The 19,213-nt window shown below is 42.7% G+C and overlaps 1 protein-coding gene across 1 annotated transcript; it reads left to right on the top strand.

Annotated features, from left to right (window-relative positions):
* Positions 1-3,993: 3,993 nt before the first annotated feature.
* SBSPON (somatomedin B and thrombospondin type 1 domain containing) lies at positions 3,994-19,123 on the top strand. The gene is made up of 5 exons (XM_054985229.1): positions 3,994-4,226; positions 10,578-10,772; positions 14,936-15,026; positions 16,076-16,255; positions 17,429-19,123. Exons 1-5 carry the CDS (start codon positions 4,001-4,003, stop codon positions 17,544-17,546), a joined length of 810 nt encoding a protein of 269 aa, XP_054841204.1. The 5' UTR covers positions 3,994-4,000; the 3' UTR covers positions 17,547-19,123.
* The last annotated feature ends 90 nt before the right edge of the window (positions 19,124-19,213 follow it).

The raw sequence follows: 19,213 nt of genomic DNA, 5'->3' as shown, positions 1-19,213 counted from the left end.
GTTTAATGGTTTTAGAATGATGTAATGCGGCTTGAGATTGCACTGTTAGAGACCAAGCTATGAATCAGGAACTCTCCAGTTTAATTGCCACCTCTGCTATAAAGCCAGTACGTGGCCTTAGACAAGTCACTCTGTTTTAGCTCTCCATCTACAGTGCCTGAGTGCATTTGTGAATGATCATACAGAAATCATTCTATATGATTTCTATATGCATACAGTGCATTCTATATGAATGATCATACAGAAATCAAAGAAGAATCATTTAAAAACTGAATGTTCATGCTAGTCAAGGGAAATTTCACTTTTACATTACAGGCATGAGTAATTTAAAAATGCTTTTAGTGTAATAATGCATAATGCTTCTGGAACCACATGTGGGTATGGCAAACAGGAAGCAGGCATTGCCAGCTTTCACTAGCCATGACGGGCACGGGTCCAGTGGGCACATGGTAGATTTCACAGCACCGAGGATCCTGTCCATCTCCTCCGGGGAGAGTGTCTCTAAGTGATCAAAAATCAACTCTGATGATGGCCAAGGGGGCTCCAGTTCACATACCATATCAACTGTTGCCAGCAAATCCTGGTGCAGTGACAAAATAGCTACTAAATACCTCACAGCCAAATGCCAAATTCATGTTTTTCTTCATCCCCTGAGAGAGGGACATCAGAGACACTCACTCTAGTTGTCTCAGGTCCCATTTCAACCATTGTAGCTCTTCAGTATACCAGGGGGACCACAGCTCATCTAATGAGGCGCCAGGGGCATCAGATCCCGCAGAGCATTCTGGAATCCAATTGGATCCATCAAATTCTGTGGGTGAACATAAATTAACTTGTCGCCCAGATTGGTAGGGGATGGGAGGGGGAGTCGAGGTGCCCAGATGAGCCCTCAGGACGAAGTGGTTCGACCATGGTACCACCACAGGCAGATCCAGCTCCACCTAAATCCCCATCCCAAAGATCAAATCCAGTGTGTGCCCTCCTCAAAGCATGGGAGCCAACACAAACTGGGAGAGTCCTAGTGTCGTCATGGATGTCACCAGGTCTATAGCCTGTGAAAAGGCAGCATCATCAGCATGGACACTGAAATCCCCGAAGACCAAAAGCTGTAGGTATCCAAGGCCCAGCCGGCAACCACCTCCAACAGGCTAGGCAAGGCAGCTGCCAGTGCGCTGGGTGATTGGTACACCAAGCAGATGGCTAGAGTCTCCTTGGCATCCCACACCAGGACCACACAACTGATGCCGGTAGTCTTTGGTGCAGGGGAACAGCCTGATGGAGATTCTTGGGTGAGCACTGCCACCCCTCCCCCCCCCGGCCACTGTCCCAGGACTGATGAAGGACTGAGAAACCTGGGGGGATTACTTTGTGAGCCACTGTGAACAGGTAACTGGAGAGGTGGCACGTAAATTTTATAATTGATTACTGGAAACCTTCTTGTATGTGGTCTTCCAGTGTAACAATTCAACTTTTCCCCATCCTGCAGTCAGCAGAACTTATTTATCCTTTGTATCATTCTGACAATGTGTTGCCCCTTCTTACAGCCCTACATTTGTTTGCCATCTGTTCCCAGACAGAGCAGACTCCCATGTTTTTGCATTCAGAGCTCTCTATACCTATGCATCCCTGCCCTTCCCTCCACCAGCTCCACCATCTTCATCAGATGCATCTGATAAAGAGAACTGTGATTCTCGAAAGCTGATGCTACAGTAAAGCAGGTTAGTCTTAAAGGTGCCAGTGGACTCTTTTCTATTTTGCTACTACAGACTAACACGGCTAACTCCTCTGGATGCTATCTAATGTCAGTCCTGGAATTGATTATGTTCTGTTTCAGCAATTCTTCAACTCTGTATTGGATCGTTGCTAATGCTGCATCTTTGTAAAATCCTATGATGTTGTGGAAATGTCCTTGGCACTGTATGGAAATGCTCTCGATACTGATTGTACTACTCTCACACTATGAAATCCACCTTGAGTCTCAGTGAGAAAGGCAGACTAAAATCTATCTGAAGGCTTCCTTTCCCTTGAATGAGTACACCCCTTTTGTTTGGAATTGCTTCTCAGAATACCTTCCCTTAAATGTCCCCTCAAAACCAACCTTTCCTACACAGTCCTTGGCACAAATCTTTGGTCCCCCTTCCCTCCTGAAACGAATGTTAAGTGTGTGTATCTAAATGTAGAGTTTTCCTCCCTTCTTTATTCCCACTTCCACCTCCTTTTGTTGTCTCCTTTGTGTCAAAGTTTAGATTGTAACATCTGAAGGGCAAGAGACTCTGTCTTTTTTGTACTTTGCAAAGTGTTTATGGCACTATATAGTGACATGAAAATAAATCAATAATAAAAAGCAATGCCTTTCCTTGTGGTATTCCACTTCCCCACCCCTTTGGAGCAACAAGTGTTATTTTTACCTTTTATTCTGCATTTTGTTTTGCTTTCTCAACAGTGGACTCTTGCTTCATGCATAGCATTCTTATGGGGTTTACATTTTTACCACACAATAGACACTTCATGATTTACACCATTAATCTTACACCATTAATCTGTTTTTACTGGCACAGAGTTCTGTATGGCCAAAGAAATTATATTTATTCACTAGTATTATAAAGAGTTGCACCGGGAATACAAAGAAAAGTTTACTGAAGTCCATGAAGTCCAATAAAGCATACCATGCGTTACATGGAAATATGTATGGAAATATGTGGTGCTATGTCCCAACCTATTAAAATAAAACTACTGGGGGTGAGGGTGGATTGAATCTTTGCTCACAGTTGGGGAAGAGGGTATTTACCTCTTCTCCCTGTACTCTTTCCAGACCTAAATTGTTCCTCAGACTTCTTTTTTCCTTTTGGGTAAAAGTACAGTCCTCTTGCAGGGAAAGAGCAAACTGAGGGCCAATTTAAATCAGAGGGAAAGTGTATAAAACAAAACGACCTCTTCCCCTAAAACCCGCAAGTAAACTGGCAGCCCCTTGGGGCTGCATTTCAGGTTTGCAAAAAAGACAGGAGGTTCAGCCACGGATCTTCCATATAATGTAGAGTTGGATCATTTATATGAAGACACACAGTGTTGTTCCAGGATTCCAGTGGTAACTGATGCTGTGTGATTGTGTAAAGTGCTGTCAAATCGCAGCCGATTTATGGCAACCAACCCCATAAGGTTTTCTAGGTAAAAGAGACAGAGGTGGTTTGCCATTCCTTGCCTTTGCATAGCAACCCTGGTCTTCTTTGGAGGTCTCTCATCCTATTATTAACCAAGGCTGACCCTGTTCACCTTCGGAGTTCCGAAAAGATCAGGCTAGCCTGGGCCATGTCTGACACACGATTGCTCTCTATGTTGTGTCTAGTTGCTTTGCTACTGACTCATGGAATGGGAATCCTGGAGAAAGCTGATTCTTCACACATGCAGCAGCAGCAACAGGGACTTTTAAAACAATCCATTTGTGGCAGGAGGATAGAAAAGCTGCAAAACGGTGTTTCCGGTCCGTTGTGCTTCTTGGGGTGCGAGTGGGCTGGTAGCGTCGAGGTCTACCACTGAACTCATCGTCCAGGGCCACACGCTCAGCACATGCTCAGAGACACTTGGGCCTACTATTCTTCCACGCGTCCCAGGGCTGCGCCTGCGGCTTCAGGGCGAGCGCGGCTCTGCTCCGATATCCACGCAGGGACCTGTTACTTGCCAACGGCCTCGCCGCAAACTCTGGCAGGGCAGCTCGAAGCCTTTCCCGGCCCGCGATGCCGAAGCAGAAAAGACGCCCTGCGGCGGAGAGCAACCGCGCCTTCCCGAGCCTGCCCTGCCGGGATGAGCGGGCCGCAGCATCCCACGGCCGCTCCCTGGAAGCGGCGGGCGACTTTCCGCGGGCTCTCGCCGCCGAGCAGCCACAGGCTCCTTGGGCGCGGAGGGCTTGGCGGGCGGCTCGGCGGGGCGGGCCCGGGTGGGGCGAGGGGGCGGGCCTGAGCGGCTCCCTTCCGAGCCGGTGCCGCGGTGCTCGCCAGGCAGGGAGATGGGCGCCGGGGCCGGGCCGGCAGTCCTGGGGCTGGTGGCGCTGCTGGCGCTCTGGCCCTGCGCCAAGGCGGGCTGCGCGGAAGAAGGGCGCTGCTGCCCGGGCCGGGACCCGACGTGCGCGAGCACGGGCTGGCGCCTGAGTCGAGCCTACGGGACCTGCTTCTGCGACGCGGCGTGCAAGCGGACCGGCGACTGCTGCTACGACTACGCCCAGGCGTGCCCAGGTAGGAGCGACCCGGGCAGCCCCAAAGGGCCAGAGGGCGAGCGCACGCCCGGCTCTGCCTGGCTGGCGGCAAAACTCCCCGCACACGTTCAGAGAGCCACTGGCCTGTGGCGGGTGCAGTGGGAGTAGTTGATGGTTCCTCGGCTGGCTTGAGGGCGTGCGACTCGCCCAAAGGCGTTTTGCCGCCACCTGTCGCGGCTGGGGTTGCCAAAGGGGTCCCGGCGGCAAGACTGGTTTCCCGTCTCCACGCCGTCATTCGCTGCCGTTTGTCTCATTTGCACTCCATTCGCCCAAGGAATGCAAACCTTTGTACGAAGCAACTTTTCTGTTTTCGTTTCCACGAAAGGGCAAATTCAATTTCGGTGCAAGAATGCAAGGAAGTGAGTCAGGCTGATTTCACTGGGCATTTATTTGTGAAGCAGCGCCCGGCCGAAGAGATGCGGAGACCGCATTCTTTTGCAAATTTCATCGACGCGACCGGAGAGGGCGTGGCCTGACCAGCTTTCGGTTCGTGTTAGATAAAACGTCCCGCGTAAAAGATGCTTCGTTTAAGTGCTCCTGTCGCTGAAATTGACAGCTGCAGAACAGAAACATATATGTATCGATTAATTCCAGAACGTATACAATCTTTGGTAAAAAGTGTATTTATAGAAAAGCAGATGTATCTGGAGCGCAAAGTCAGAGGACTGGGTGTTCCCAGTGCCGAGATCCTCTTCTGAAAAAGATTTTAAAAAGAGAGGTTGCAGAAAGCTTGCTTCCCATGAATTCTTTTTGAGCAGCTGCTTGGGGAGGAGGCTTTGACAGTTTGATGACAGTGTGTGCCCTACAGGCGGGCAGCCTCAAAGACGAATAAAAAGAACACTTATTTTTCATTTAAAGCTGTATTCATTTACTCTTGCAGCACCTAAGCTCAATTTATTTACTTGAATAATTTCAGAGTTCTCTGCTCTGGGGGCATCCTGGTCTGGTACACTGATTTGTTTCTGCTCTATTTGGTGCATTGTGGTCTGGATTATGGTGGATTAGTCGGTGGGGTGGGGAGGGAGGTTGCAGCAGGGAAGGATCCTGCCTTAGGGCAGAGGGTTGGATTTGATAAACCACCTGGCCTCTTCAGACTATTTACTCACTGACTCCCGGGATCACTTCAGAATGTCATCACTTAAACAGGAAATCTTTTATATCAGAATTGATCCTCAGACTGAGGGTAGAACTGTAGGTTTCAAGGCAAGCCTGTTCCCAGCCCTGCAGCAGTGGCAGAGAGAGCATTTACAGGACAGAATTGTTTGGTGGGAGGGGAGCACTTAAGCCTTCTCCTGACTACTATTTCTTTCCTACAATCCCTGACAGGTAGGCCTTGCCCCATTTTCCTCTTCTGAATCTATGAGCCTAGTAAGGAGTGAGGAAAGATCAGGGAGGATGGGAAGTAGAGAATGGGGACTGGGGGAAAGGATTAAGTGTCTTCCTTCCTGCCAGCAAATTCTTCCTTCCAAATTCCCCCTCCTCCTACATGACTGTTAATCATCAAACAAGCCTTTTAGGCATCACTTTTTTTTCTTGTAAAGTGTACTTTTGCCCTTGAGTGCTACCTTAAACAGTGGCTCAAGAGTGGTTAGATCTGCTTGTCAAACACTAATTCCCTCTTTCTAATCTCCATCTCTTTATTTTTCTGCCTTATGTTGTCTTGCATTCTCTCTGCTTACCTTCCTCTTCCCTCGTCACTGCTTCCATAGCATAATGTTGGCTTGCTAATCTGTGGCTGGACTTTTGGGGACATCCAAAGAAGCAGGGGCAATAAGCCGAGTGATACCACTTTCCAGAGCACTAGGCAATCAGTGGTAATAATAAGAGTATGTTTGCTGTACCCAGCACATACGGGATGGTAAAAAATGGTTTTATTTGCTATGTAAGCACATTTATTTGTAAGCTTGTTTATCTGTTTGCTTATTTGCTATCATAAGTTTATGGTACAAGTGTGAGAGGCTTTTAAAAAACAGTTGCATGCTTAATAGCACAGGTAAAATGAAGAAAAAAAATTCAGCATAGTATGTAGTGTAGAAGATATATAGCAGATATGTAAAGGTGTAATTATTTTTTTATATCCTCTCTTACTCCAGAAAGCTCAGGGCAGTATACATTGTTCATCTCCCTTCCACTGTTTTATCACAGCTATGATAGACTGTTGGTTAGATGAGGAGGCGGGAGGGAGATGCAAATGTCACCCACTGAGTGATGCAGAAAGGAAAGAAGGAGGGGCACCGCAGGAGAATAACAAGTTCGGAGATCAAAAGATCAGCCGGGGTGAAATAGACTAAGCAGCAATTTACAATTTAAAGTGCATCATGGCACAACAATCATTTCTCAACTATGTATTAATTATAAAGTGCAGGGTGCTAATTTACAATATAATAAATATACAGGAATCTGGATATCAAATGATAATGAGGGCTGCTTCCTACTTACTTTGATAGCAGTCCTCATTATCATTTGATATCCGGATTCCTACAGTGGAGATTGAGTAATGAATTACTATAGCGGGAAGAATTGGAGACAACTATGTGCTGTTTATGAATGCTCTTGACAATGCTGGTTGGAAACAAGAGTATACCTAGAACCCTGTCGAGCGGTTCTTTACAGCGTGGGAATTGGTCTTTGCATGTACAGCGGTCCTCCTGCTGCCTCCTTTGGGGATTTTCACGGGGTCAGAGCTCTCCTGGGAGAAGCTGAGTGCCTGTCGAAAGAAGAAAAAGAATACTTATTTTCACAAAAGACAAGGCTTATCTGAGGACTTTAACTTCTATGTGGTTACACATACGGTTGTAAGAGAAACTCATTCTCCATTTATACTTTTGTATTATGAGCATAATTGCAATGTTATATTGATCTGAGGTATCATTGGATGTGAACTGTATCTATTAAGGTCTCAAGTAATTATTGTTCTATATTTATTATATTATAAATTAGCACCCTGCACTTTATAATTAATATATAGTTGAGAAACAATTGTTGTGGCACAGTGCACTTTAAATTGTAAATTGCTGCTTGGTCTATTTCACCGCGGCTGATCTTTTGAGCTCCATACTTGTTACCCACTGAGTGATGGCTGTTCTTTTGGCTGTAGGCCAAGACATTATTAATAAATTCTCAAATATGCACTCTATTTGGGTGGCCCATCCTTAAATATAAAAGCCAAGCTGTGTTGCTGACGACTCACTTTTTATCCTGGCGCAGGTGCACTAAGGGCCCTGCTGGGCGCCTGCGTCAGGATAAAAATTGAGTTGGTGAGAGCAGACTTCTGAAGGGCTGCAGAGCTGGCAGGAAGGTGCAATGTGGGGGAGCTCCCCTGTGCAGCCTTCCCGCTGCCTCAGCAGCAGTTGTGGACCCATGCTGTGCCTCACTGCCAGCTCCATGGCCCCTCAGAGGCCTGCCTGCAGAGCCGGCAGGGAGACAAAGTGCAGGGAAGCCCCCCATGGCTTCCTTACCAGCTTTGGAGCCCCTCAGAGGACTGCCTGTGGAACTAGTGGGGAGGTGAAGTGTGGGGGAGTCCACCCATGCAGCTTCCCTGCCAGTTGCATGGCTCCTCAGAGGTCCGCCTGTAGAGCCGGTGGGGAGGTACAGGGGAGCAACCCCCGCATGGCTTTCCCTCCACCAATGCAGTGACTGTGGAGCCACACTGTGCCTCCTTGCCGGCTCCATGGCCCCTCAGAGGCCTGCCTGTGGAGTAGCGGGGAGGCACAGTATGGGGGAAGCCCCCTGGGTGACCTTCCCGCAGCCTTTGCGATGGCTGCAGGTCTGGGGAGCCTGTGGTGAGGTGCAGTGCAGGGGAGCCGCAGCCCTGCCACACAGCCTTCCCACCGCCCCTGTGGCAGCTGCAGGGCCTTGGGAGGGCCATGCTGGCACGGCCCTCCCAAGGCCCCACTGCTAGAGCCCGTTGTATTCATTTTTACAACGGGCTCTGTTACTAGTTCCATAATAAACAAGGCTCCACCAACTCATTGCCAAATCACCAGTGTCAATAGCTCATGCATTTTCTGGTAATTTACTTTTCACAAGTTCTCAGTGAATTGCAGAGGCTCAGGAAAGGAGTTGATATTGATCAGTTTCTGCTGGATTAGCAGAACCAATATGACAGTGTAATTTTATACCATTATTGCAGTCTTAAGAGCTGCTGTAACCTAGTGCTTAAGTGGTTGGGATGTGTGTCAGCACTCTGATGATTTGAATACTGCCATGAGCTCAACAGGTGACCTTGGGTAAACTACTACTCTCAGCCCCAGGTCCCCAGGTGTAATGTGGGGAAAATAATAACACTGACTTTGCTCACCAGTGAGTGGGCACTAATCTGTCCAGAAGAGTGGTATATAAGCAAACTGTTATCATCATCATCGTTATTATTAGTCCATTGAAATCAATGGGCCCAGACTAGAATAACTCTATATAGGATCAGGCATCTGTATCAGGCATCTGACGAAGAGAACTTGATTCTCGAAAGCTTATGCCACAATAAAATTGGTTAGTCTTAAAGGTGCTACTGGACTCTTTTTGATTCTATATAGGATTATACTATTATAGAAGTACAGAGCTAGAAGCAACCCCAAGGATCATCTAGTTTAACCCCCTGCACAATGCAGGAAATTCACAGCTATCTCTCCTCCTCTCCCCTCTCCCAGTGACCCATATTCTATGCCAAGAGGAAGGCAAATAACCTCCAGGATACCCAGCCAGCCAGTTTCCCATGCTACTTCTCCAAAGCCAGACCAAAGTAAAACAAGAATCTGTATCTTCTCTTTTTAGAAGAATAAGGCAGTTTAATAATTTGCTAACGCTTGTGGTAGTAATTAAGGAGGCAGGTGGCCAAGGAGATGGGAACTTCATTGTGGGTGGTCTCCAACAATAGTATATGTGATCCCTGCTGTTCAGTTCTTGATTACTTATTGTAGATCTCTTCCACTGCTTTGTGCATAGAAAAGGCCAGGCAGCCCCATCATACATGAAATGTAGATATGCAATTTGAGATTATTACCAAAATGTTTCAGGGAAAAAACTATTTTAAAGGAACATTAAAATTTATAGGTGTGTGCTATTTTTGGAATGGAAGAAGAGGGGAGAGTCTTTCAAATATGAGGTGAGGCAATCTTCAACTACAAGATATGATCAGGGGAATAATATAAGAAATTGTTTAAATAGCAAATTCTATTTATCTGCTCTAGTTATACTATATAACAACGACAGCAAAATGCTCAACAAGTTGATGTGGTATTATAATTTTATAGCTGCTAAATTTAATAAATTGCTTTATTTTATATGAGTCCCTCAAAGAGAGAAAATCCCATGTAGATATTGGATAGCTCATGAACAATGCATTTCTCTCTGGAAGGGAAAAGTAAAGACAGAGTGTTTAAGATGCAGTTGCTATTATTATATTCACATTTATATAGCACCATCAATACAGAATTTTCAAAGTAACATTAAAAAAATGGGGGGCCTGCCCCCCCCAAACATATAAATACATTTTTACAGTGGAAGGAGACAACCAAAAGGACAGACAAGAACACTGAAGAAAAGGTACAGGAGAAATAGGAAAAGCAAGGATAACAAATTGTGAACAAGAGAAAATGAATGTAGGCTTTATGACAAGGAGAGACCAGATATTATGCTGGACATACACATTCAAAAATGTACCCCCACCTTTTCACTATATGTGGTCTCAAAGTAGCTTATAAAATCTATAAAAACACAGCACATTAGTAAAATAAAAGCAAAGAGCCACAAAACAATTAAAACAAGTTGGTACTTAGTAACTGTTCAAGCAGATAGATACCGTAGCCATAAACTACAAAGCAGCAGCTTCTAAAACAATTGATAAACCAAGTAGATCGCCAATAGTAACTGGTAATGACTTAGGCATGCAGCAGCGATGACTTCAGCTAAAAGATGACAGCAAAGGTGCCAGGCAGGTATACTTAAAAACCTTACATGATGGGAAAGTTCATCTTGGAGAACCTTGGTCTTTTAGCTATGCTGCTGCTGTCAGATCTTGCAGGGCTTTTCAGGTCAACATCAGGACTTTGAATTGTGCCAAGAAACTAACTCGGAGCTAATATAAGATGAAATATGTTTGCTGCAAATGTTCTGGTTAACAACTTGGTAGGCATATACCAAGTTCTTCTCTCTCTGCTCATAATACTTACAGATTTCTCCATGTGTTTCCCCGGCAGCCCCTGATGTGGCATGAACACTGGGAAAGGGTATGTCTGATTCAGTATTATGGGAGAAGAGGAGAAAATACAACACTGACTTCATCATTCCTGTTGCTTTAATTATTAAATGATAATTTTGTTGCATTTCTTTGTAGCGCTACCATGCATTGTTGGAGAATGGACTCCCTGGAGTGGCTGTCCTGAGCAGTGTAAACCTAACTTCCGAATGAGAACACGCGTCATACAGCAGGAACCAAAAAATGGTGGTGATCCTTGCCCTCCATTAGAAGAAAAAGCTGGTTGTATGGAATATACTAATTATCAAGGTCAAGATTGTGCAAATGAACATGGTATATACACATTATTATTTCTTGTTGAACTGCTTTATTATGCTTCTGAACCAGGACCTTGGCATTCAGAACATTAACTCCACTTGCTGGGGTCGTGTACAGAATAGGGATATAGATTTGGGTCCAGTCACACCTTTGAGACAAACTAGATTTCCAGGGTATGAGATTTCAAGAGTCAGCCCCCAGGTTTTCATAAAAGAAAAAAAAATAACATTATGAGGGAAAAACAGACCTTGTGATACTCTTTTGAGAGATCTCCACTGCCATTTTGAGGGAATTAAAATGAGGGGGAGCCATCACCTAAGCCAGGTAGGTAGTGCTAGTGTTGTGGGGGAGAGAAGCAGGAGCCCCCACCAGACAGGTAGGAGGGCAGGAAAAGTGGGAGCTCCTCCCATACTGCTACATGAAGCACTCAGACAGCACGGCCAATGGGTAGAAAGCAGAAAAAGCAGGATCCAGCTCTGCTGCCCAGAGCAACCTCTTGTTGCTGTATGAGCCACTCACAAAGAGGAGCTTGTGCTGCAGGTAGGAGGGGAGAAGCAGGTGCTTTAGTGGCACACAACTTTAGCCAGCTAGGTGGAGCTGGTGCTGTGGAGTGGGGGAAGAGTGGGAGCCACTGTTTCTGCCAAGTGAACGGATGCTCCAGGTGGGTGGGCTGACTAGTGGGTGTCCAAGAGAGTGAGTGAAACATGAGACAGTGGGATTCCACCCCCCCCCCCCTTATGAGTCTTGTGGAGCCTCTCTGTATAAGGATAACTAGTTATCCCACTGGGTAATATCAATGTATTTAATTCTCAGTGGGGCCCCATATGTGAATACTTAAATCTGTACATTGGGGACACGGACAGGCAGCATAGGGCTTTCTGCAAACATGAGAAAATCCCCAGGTTTGCAGAAAATCTGGAATCTAAAAAAAGGTATTTGGTGGTTAACCTGCCCCTAATAATAGATGCAGCACCTGTAGCTTTTAAAAAACAAATGCCCTCAGTAGCTATTGTGAAGCAACCACAAGCCTTCAAGCCTTGGTTTCTGTCAGTAAAAGGCAGGGGAACGGGCCATTCTCAGGGCTCATTTGGCCTTTGAAGGACATGTTGAGGCCAGGCCTGGCAGCTACTCTGGGCGATTTAGTATCATGCAACTTGCATGACTTGGCCAGGCCAGCTGCTTGCAACTGTTCAACAGCAGTCATCCCATGAAAGCAAGCACAGTGTAGACTTAGGTTCAAACCCCACTCTGCTGCAGAAGCTCATGGGGTATGTGTAAGTTTAATTCCATTGATAGAGATGTCTTTGGTTAGCAAAAACTGACTTTTAAATCCAGCCTATTTATTTAAAGAGACCTTTATTGGCAGTTCTTCAATAGTAAGAAAATACAGGCCAGCAAACAACTTCTGTAATGTTCACACACACCCTCACAAAATTTTGGCTCCAAGAATAGTAGAATCTCAGTATATGCTGAATTAAAACCGTAGCAAAGGATTCATGTTCTTGTACATGTTTTGGTTACATTGGTTACTTTACAGGTACTTCCATTTGAAACTTAAAATATGTGCAACTGTAACATAGAAATAGTAATAGCAACAGTTTGTCCTTTTTTAAAGGAAAGACCTATGTAAGGCAGAAATCCTCTCTACAGAGTGATTTTCTCCATCTGAATTCCACCATGATTTCATGTTCCATGTGGCCCAACACAAACTATGGTTAACAAAGGTTCCCTTTAGTCAGGTGTGATAAAAGCTCTTCTTACCTTCCTCCTGGCCCTGTGGAAGGTTGAGCCTAACCATAGGGAAACAGACTAAAGACAACTTAAAGTGGGTTTTCTGACTCATAGGATGAAGATACAGGAAAAATGAGTGTGGGTAACACAACAATACTCATTAAGTAAATGAAACAAAGATACTAAACTACTTGCAGGTCTGTTTATATGAAAAGTGTGTGTAAAACTGATTCTTGTTGGTTGATCTTCAACCAATGAGAGAACAAAATTTCTAAACTTAAAAAAGTTTAAGTTTATAAATGATTCAAATGATATATACGGAACAAAAGGCAAAAATAAGTGTGAATGGGGACTTAACAAAGTATAAAAATAGAAAAAGGGACAAGACAGGGATGTCCTCTATCGCCACTCCTATTTATACTGACATTGGAAGTGTTAAATAACGAAATTAGAAAGACGGAAGCAATAAAAGGAACAAAAATAAAAGGAGAAAAATACAAGTTACAGGCATTTGCAGACGGTATGTATTCTGGAAGAGCCTATAGAAGCAATCGATTCTTTGAAGGAGAAACTAAAGATTTGGCGAAATGGCAGGAATAAAACTCGACTACCAAAAAACAAAGATAATTACCAAGAACATGACAAAAATACAAATCAAGAAATTAATGGAGAAATAAATGGAAAGATATGCATCTCTCTCTCTTGGGCAGAACAGCCACAATTAAAATGAACATATTACCGAAATATGTTTCTAATTCAGACCATTCCAATTATAAGAAACCAATCATATTTTCAAGAGTTAAATAAAATAACATCAAAATTCATATGGCAAAGCAAAAGACTGAGAATAAGATTTAAAGTTTTACAGAACTCTAAAGAGAAAGCAGGCTGCGATTTGCCTGACTGGGTACTAAGGCCTCTTTGTTGGTGTGGATAAAGGAATGGATCCTGCTCCGTAATCCAAGAATGCTAAAACTAGAAGGACATGATATTAAGATGGGGTGGCATGCCTACCTCTGGTACCAAAAACAGATACACGTAAGTACTTTTAAGGACCATATAATTAGAAAATCCCTGATGAATGTTTGGGAGAAAACAAAAAACCAAATATATACAAAAACGCCAAGATGGGTATCACCAGTGGAAGCATTCACCCTACCAAACTTATTAAAATGGGAGAATGTGTATACCTATGAACAGCTGTTAAGAAACGATGGAAAGTTAAAGTCAACAGAAGAGCTAAAAGAACAGAATATAGAGACAGGATGGTGGCTGGGAATGCAAACAGAATCCAGATTTACCAAAGATAAAACACAGGGATTCTACATGGAACAATGCCCTTTTGATAAGCTGCTGCTAGAAACAAATGGAAAATTAATTAGAAAATTATATGCCTATATAAAACAATTGAAGACAGAAGAGGATGCTCTAAAAGACTATACGGCAAAGTGGGAACAAAATATGGGATATGGCATAGATTTGGAGCAATGGCTACAGATATGGAGAACGAATATTAGAATAACAAAACCAACCACCTTCAAAGAAAACCTATATAAAATGTTCTACAGGTGGTACTTGACACCAGAAAGCAAAGATGTATCCCGAAGTACCCAATAGGTTTTGGAAGTGTAAAGAGAAAACTAGCACCTTTTTCATATATGGTGGTTATGTAAAAAAGCAAATTTTGGAAACGGATACATGAACTGTTGCAAGAGGTGTTAGAAACCAATATACCTTTCAAACTGGAAATCCTCCTATTAAACATACTGCCAGATGAGATAATGAGGGAAAAGAGGTATTTGATACTTCACATAATAACAGCAGCAAGAATAGTATATGCCAGATATTGGAAAAATACAGAGATACCAACAAAAGAATTGATAGAGAAAATTTTACAGACGGCTGAACTGGACACACTGACAGAATTAATAAAAGAAAAAAATAGACATGAGAAGCAAAAATGGACTCCGCTTTACAGATGGATTGAACGAAACTATAAAATAGGGGCTTAATTGCACGGTAGCAAAACACAGCTAAACGAAGGAGGAAAGGCAAGAAGTATTAGAACTAAAAAGGTAGACTTATAGTGACAATAGCTTGTGAATAGATAAGTATGATGAAATTGTAGAGATGGAATGAAATACATGTTATATAACATGCAGCAAAAAATGCAAGATCTTTGTTTAAACCTGATGTAAAAATAAGTTGGACCTAAAACTAATAAAAAAATATATTATATAAAAAAGAGAACAAAATTTCTCACTTGGGCATGAGGCTGGTGCTTTCATTGAAAAATTCTGAAGCTGTGACTGTTATTTGTAACATCAGGATTTTCAACTCGGTTATAACTTCCCATTTGTGAGAGCACCATGGCTTGCATAAACAATAGTTTGCACTAATGCTTTTATAATGCAAAATGTATAATAGAAAACTTGTTTCTTTCTCAGTTCCTGCTTTCATAACTACTTCTGAATATAATAAAGAGAGGCAAAAACAAGCTGTGCATCCAAGGTGGTCTTCAGTAACAGAGGATTCCAGGTAATTAGGTTTAACTTCTAAATATAGTTACCATATATGCAAATTAAAGAAAAAATACTGGAAATTCACATGGAACAACTTGAGGATAGGCTATAATGGGAAGTAGCATTCCTCAGCTTGTTCTCTAAACAGCATTTTATTTTGGGCTCATTACTTCATTTATGTTCTGAATTAGTTAACAATAACTGCACTTATGTATCGTTCTTCTAGACAGATTATTGCTTCCCTCAGGGTGGTGAATAAGTTAGTGTTATTATCTTCACAATACTGAGGAGCTGGGGATGAGAGGAGTGGCTTACCCAAGGCCACCTACTGAACTAATGGCAGTAGTGGGATTCAAACCAGTAGAGTACTGATTCACAGCCGAACCACTTAGCCACTGAGCTACAGCAGCTCTTTGTAAAGTTATTGGTCATGGAAAATTTTTCATGGAGTTAATTTTTTTTTATCAACAAAGCAAGGTTGAAACTGAGAAAGTAATGGGAAATTAAGAACAGATTTTTTATTCAAGCAAGTTCTCCCTTATGGGAACTCGGAGCAGCTTACATTGTTTTTCGGTCTTCCATTTTATCCTTAAAACAACTCTGTATGGAAGGTTAGGCTGACTGTGTGTGATTATGTTCTTACTATTTTGATTTATAAACCGCCCATCTTTAGGGCTCTTATATCTTACACAGAATACCTCTTGCACTTGTAATGCAGCAGTTTCAAGGACTCTATAACTACTGCTCAGTGTGGCTGATTTAGAGAACTGTTAAAAGAAATATAAACCTGTGCCTTTTAAATAGTTCTAAAATCATTTTGCCTTTTCTGAACTTCATGCACCTGTACGTAGATAATTTTTCTACTTCGCTATACTCAGTTAAATCAAATGGTGGTGTATTTTTGTCTAGCTTATTACCAGTTTAATCTTTGGTTTATAGGTAAATCTGAGGTAGTCTGTTCTCTTACACACAACATTATATTGTGCATAATCCCTTACAGCATCATACCTTTATATTAAATATGTAATACCATAGTTGTTACCCAAAAATGTTTCTGTCCCCAAGGAGCTACTGTGTAGAGTTCAGAACAGAAACATTGTCTCCTCGTTGTTCTGTGGAAAATCGCCCCTATGCTCGATGGATGCAGTATCTGCGAGAAGGATATACCGTGTGTGTAACATGCCAGTCTCCAGCTATGCATACTGGTACTCATAGATGTTCTGGAGATGGTGGTCATGCAGATGGGTGAGCAACTGAATCTCTTTATCACTAGTCTCGAGAAACGCACTTATGAAGAGATCAAACACTGACATTTTCAGTACATTTTTAGGCTGTTCACGCTTGTGGAGAAACCCTGACTATAACCCTAGCCTGTTTCATTACAGCAGCGGTACACTCTGTGTAAGTTGCTAACAAGCCACAGATGATTTATGGCAATTCCTCATAGGGCTTTTAGGGCAAGAGATGAACATAGTTTGCCATTGCCTGCCTTTGTGTTGTGACCCTGGGCTTCCTTGGTGGTCTCCTATCCGAATACTAACCAGGCTGTAGCAGTACTATTGTACCTTAATTCTGACACATGAATATTATTACAAGTTGCCAGAATGCAGGCAGAACTGCTATTGCACAGAAATATAGATTACAGCCTGAGCACCCAAAAGTAAGCAAAATACTTAATGAAGTGCAGGTGCTGGAGAAAAAAAACCTAGACTTATGCATGGATTGGATACAATGTACTTAATGAGCTGGTGCCACAGCTGAGAACTTCAGAACTCACTTTTAGTAAACATGTTTGAACATGGAGTGATTCAGCTGAAAGGGAACAACAATTTCCCTTCTATATACAAGCCAATGACTTGCAGAAAAGTTTTTTGGGGCCATGATGGCTGCTAATGGAGGAAGGGCTAAGCCCACAGTAACTCCACGTGTAGCCCCTTCTTTAGTGATTCTCTGGTCTTCCTGTTTTAGCTATCCTGCTGTTGTTTTGTTATCTTGTTGATTCCCCATTCTGTGGCTGTATCAAAAGGCGTTGCTGGCCGCAGAGTCACACAGGGCTCATTTTCTAATTCATGATGAAATCAAGGTCATATAGACTCTAGTGCACTGGCTTCATCATATACAGATAGTAGCTGCTGGTATGGCCTTGTTCAAAAATCCAACATTAAAAAAAAACGTTATAGCTACTGTGAAATTGCTGTCTTAATACAAAAAAAGAATTATCTTCTATTAAGTACTTATCACAGCAGCTGTTGGAGCAGACTTTTTACAAATAAATACATTTCTCAGAATGTTACATGTAACATGATTCAGTGCTTAAGTAGCTCTTTTATATAAAATATTACAATGGTATGAAAATACTTGAAGCAACAACATATGTTAGATGACGTTTGAAAAGTTGTAACTGTTGTTCTTTTTTAGGAACAAAGTTCTTCAGTGGCAGGCAGTCGGCAATCCTTTGTGCCATGGAACATGGAAAAAAGTTCAGCAGATGGAAGAATGTTCATGCCCTCTTGTACATAGCTTTATTTTTACGTAATATTTTGAATATACACTTATCAATATCTTTAACTGATGTGGAAATTATGCTGTTGTTGTGCTTGTGTTAACTCTGTTTAGGATTGCTTTTGAACAAAGCAAGTCAAGATTTTGGCATAATTCTTGGTGCTTTTTTCTGCAGAAATCAGAATAGAACTCAATTGTAACATGGTACAGATAATTTTATTTCTGCAGTGACATTTTCAACTTTTGCATATTCCACTGGCAGCGGTGCTTGTAAAAGTCTCAATTAAATGGAAGAAATTTAGGCATGTATTTGTAACCATTTTAGAAGACACTAGTGCATCCCACAGCAGACACATGCTTTACTGCAACCACACCATATGGCCCTTGAGAGAGATTTGACCGAAGCCTATCTGCCTATGCGGTAGCATAGTGGTTAAGTAATTGGGCTCCAAGCCAGCATTCTGCTGGTTTGACTCCCACTGCTGCTATGAATTCTTCAGGTGGCCTTGGGTAAGCCACTCCTCTCATCCCCAGCTGTATTGTGGAGATAATAACATTGACTGCTGGCTCTCTTTCAAAACTATGCTTCCTGGCTAACGTTGTGTCTCCCAACACATGAAGAACACGTTTCAGATGTCTTGTGTAGAGAAGCTGTGGTTGTGGCACCAACCTTTCCAGAAGAGCAGTATATAAGCACACAGTTATTACGAACTAATGATGGTCAGTCTTTATAGGAGGAATAGGGCCAGTCACCCATATACAGCTGCAGTGCAGCAGAAGTAAGTTGTCACTGTGTAGCATCTGGTCATTAAGTCTATTCAAAACTATTATATAACAGATATTGCTTTGGAAATACTATGAAGTATTCTGAGGAGACTTTACCACTGCATAGCAAAGGTGTTTAAAACTGCTTTCCCACTCCATCTGTAATGCTCCGGCTCTGCACATCCAGACTGGTTTCATCAAACATTTCTGTGATTGATAGGGCTCGAGTCCTTCTCTGAACATTTAAACCTGCAATGATGCCTTTAAAAGTATTTGGATGAATACAAAAGAACCTTTTATTGGACTATTTATTTTTTTGTTCCACTTACCAAGAAATAAGTTAGGGTGGCCTGTAAGAGAATCAATTCCTAGAAAGTTTAGAAGTTTGACAGTGAAGACCACATCTACTACAGACCAGAGATTTTCAACAGTTAAGCCAACTCTATAGGAACAAATGTACTGGAGACAACTCCTGAACAATTTAAAGAGCACTCCTCCCCGCAAAACCCAAACAGTCCTCTTTAACTTGGCACTTACAACACTTAATTGTTTTCTGAAGTGGTTAGCTGAGATCCTAATTTAGAGGAGAAAATTAACCTAATTATGAGAGCATTGGAATTCTCCGCTCACGTATTAAAAGCAGTACATTGTAGATAACCAACTGAAAACAGTATCACTGCTATGCTTCTTTTCAGTGGAGCCACGGTAGATGTAAACATGTCCAGTAAAGACACTTCAAGAAAGCAAGATGTTACACTAGCAATAAAAAACGTGCCAACAACCCTTTCGTATACATGGAGGTTGCTGTAGAAAAACAGTTGAAAATCCTCTCTGGTGCTTAGAAGAGTCATTTTGCTGTCACAGCCTACACATGTTGAATGATCCAATGCTGTATTTTTGTCAGAGAGCAATTTGAAAGGTCTCTAGTGTGATTAT

Source organism: Eublepharis macularius, chromosome 7, assembly GCF_028583425.1.
Source record: "Eublepharis macularius isolate TG4126 chromosome 7, MPM_Emac_v1.0, whole genome shotgun sequence".
Taxonomy (NCBI): Eukaryota; Metazoa; Chordata; class Lepidosauria; order Squamata; family Eublepharidae; genus Eublepharis; species Eublepharis macularius.
This window is presented reverse-complemented; position numbering and strand designations above follow the sequence as displayed.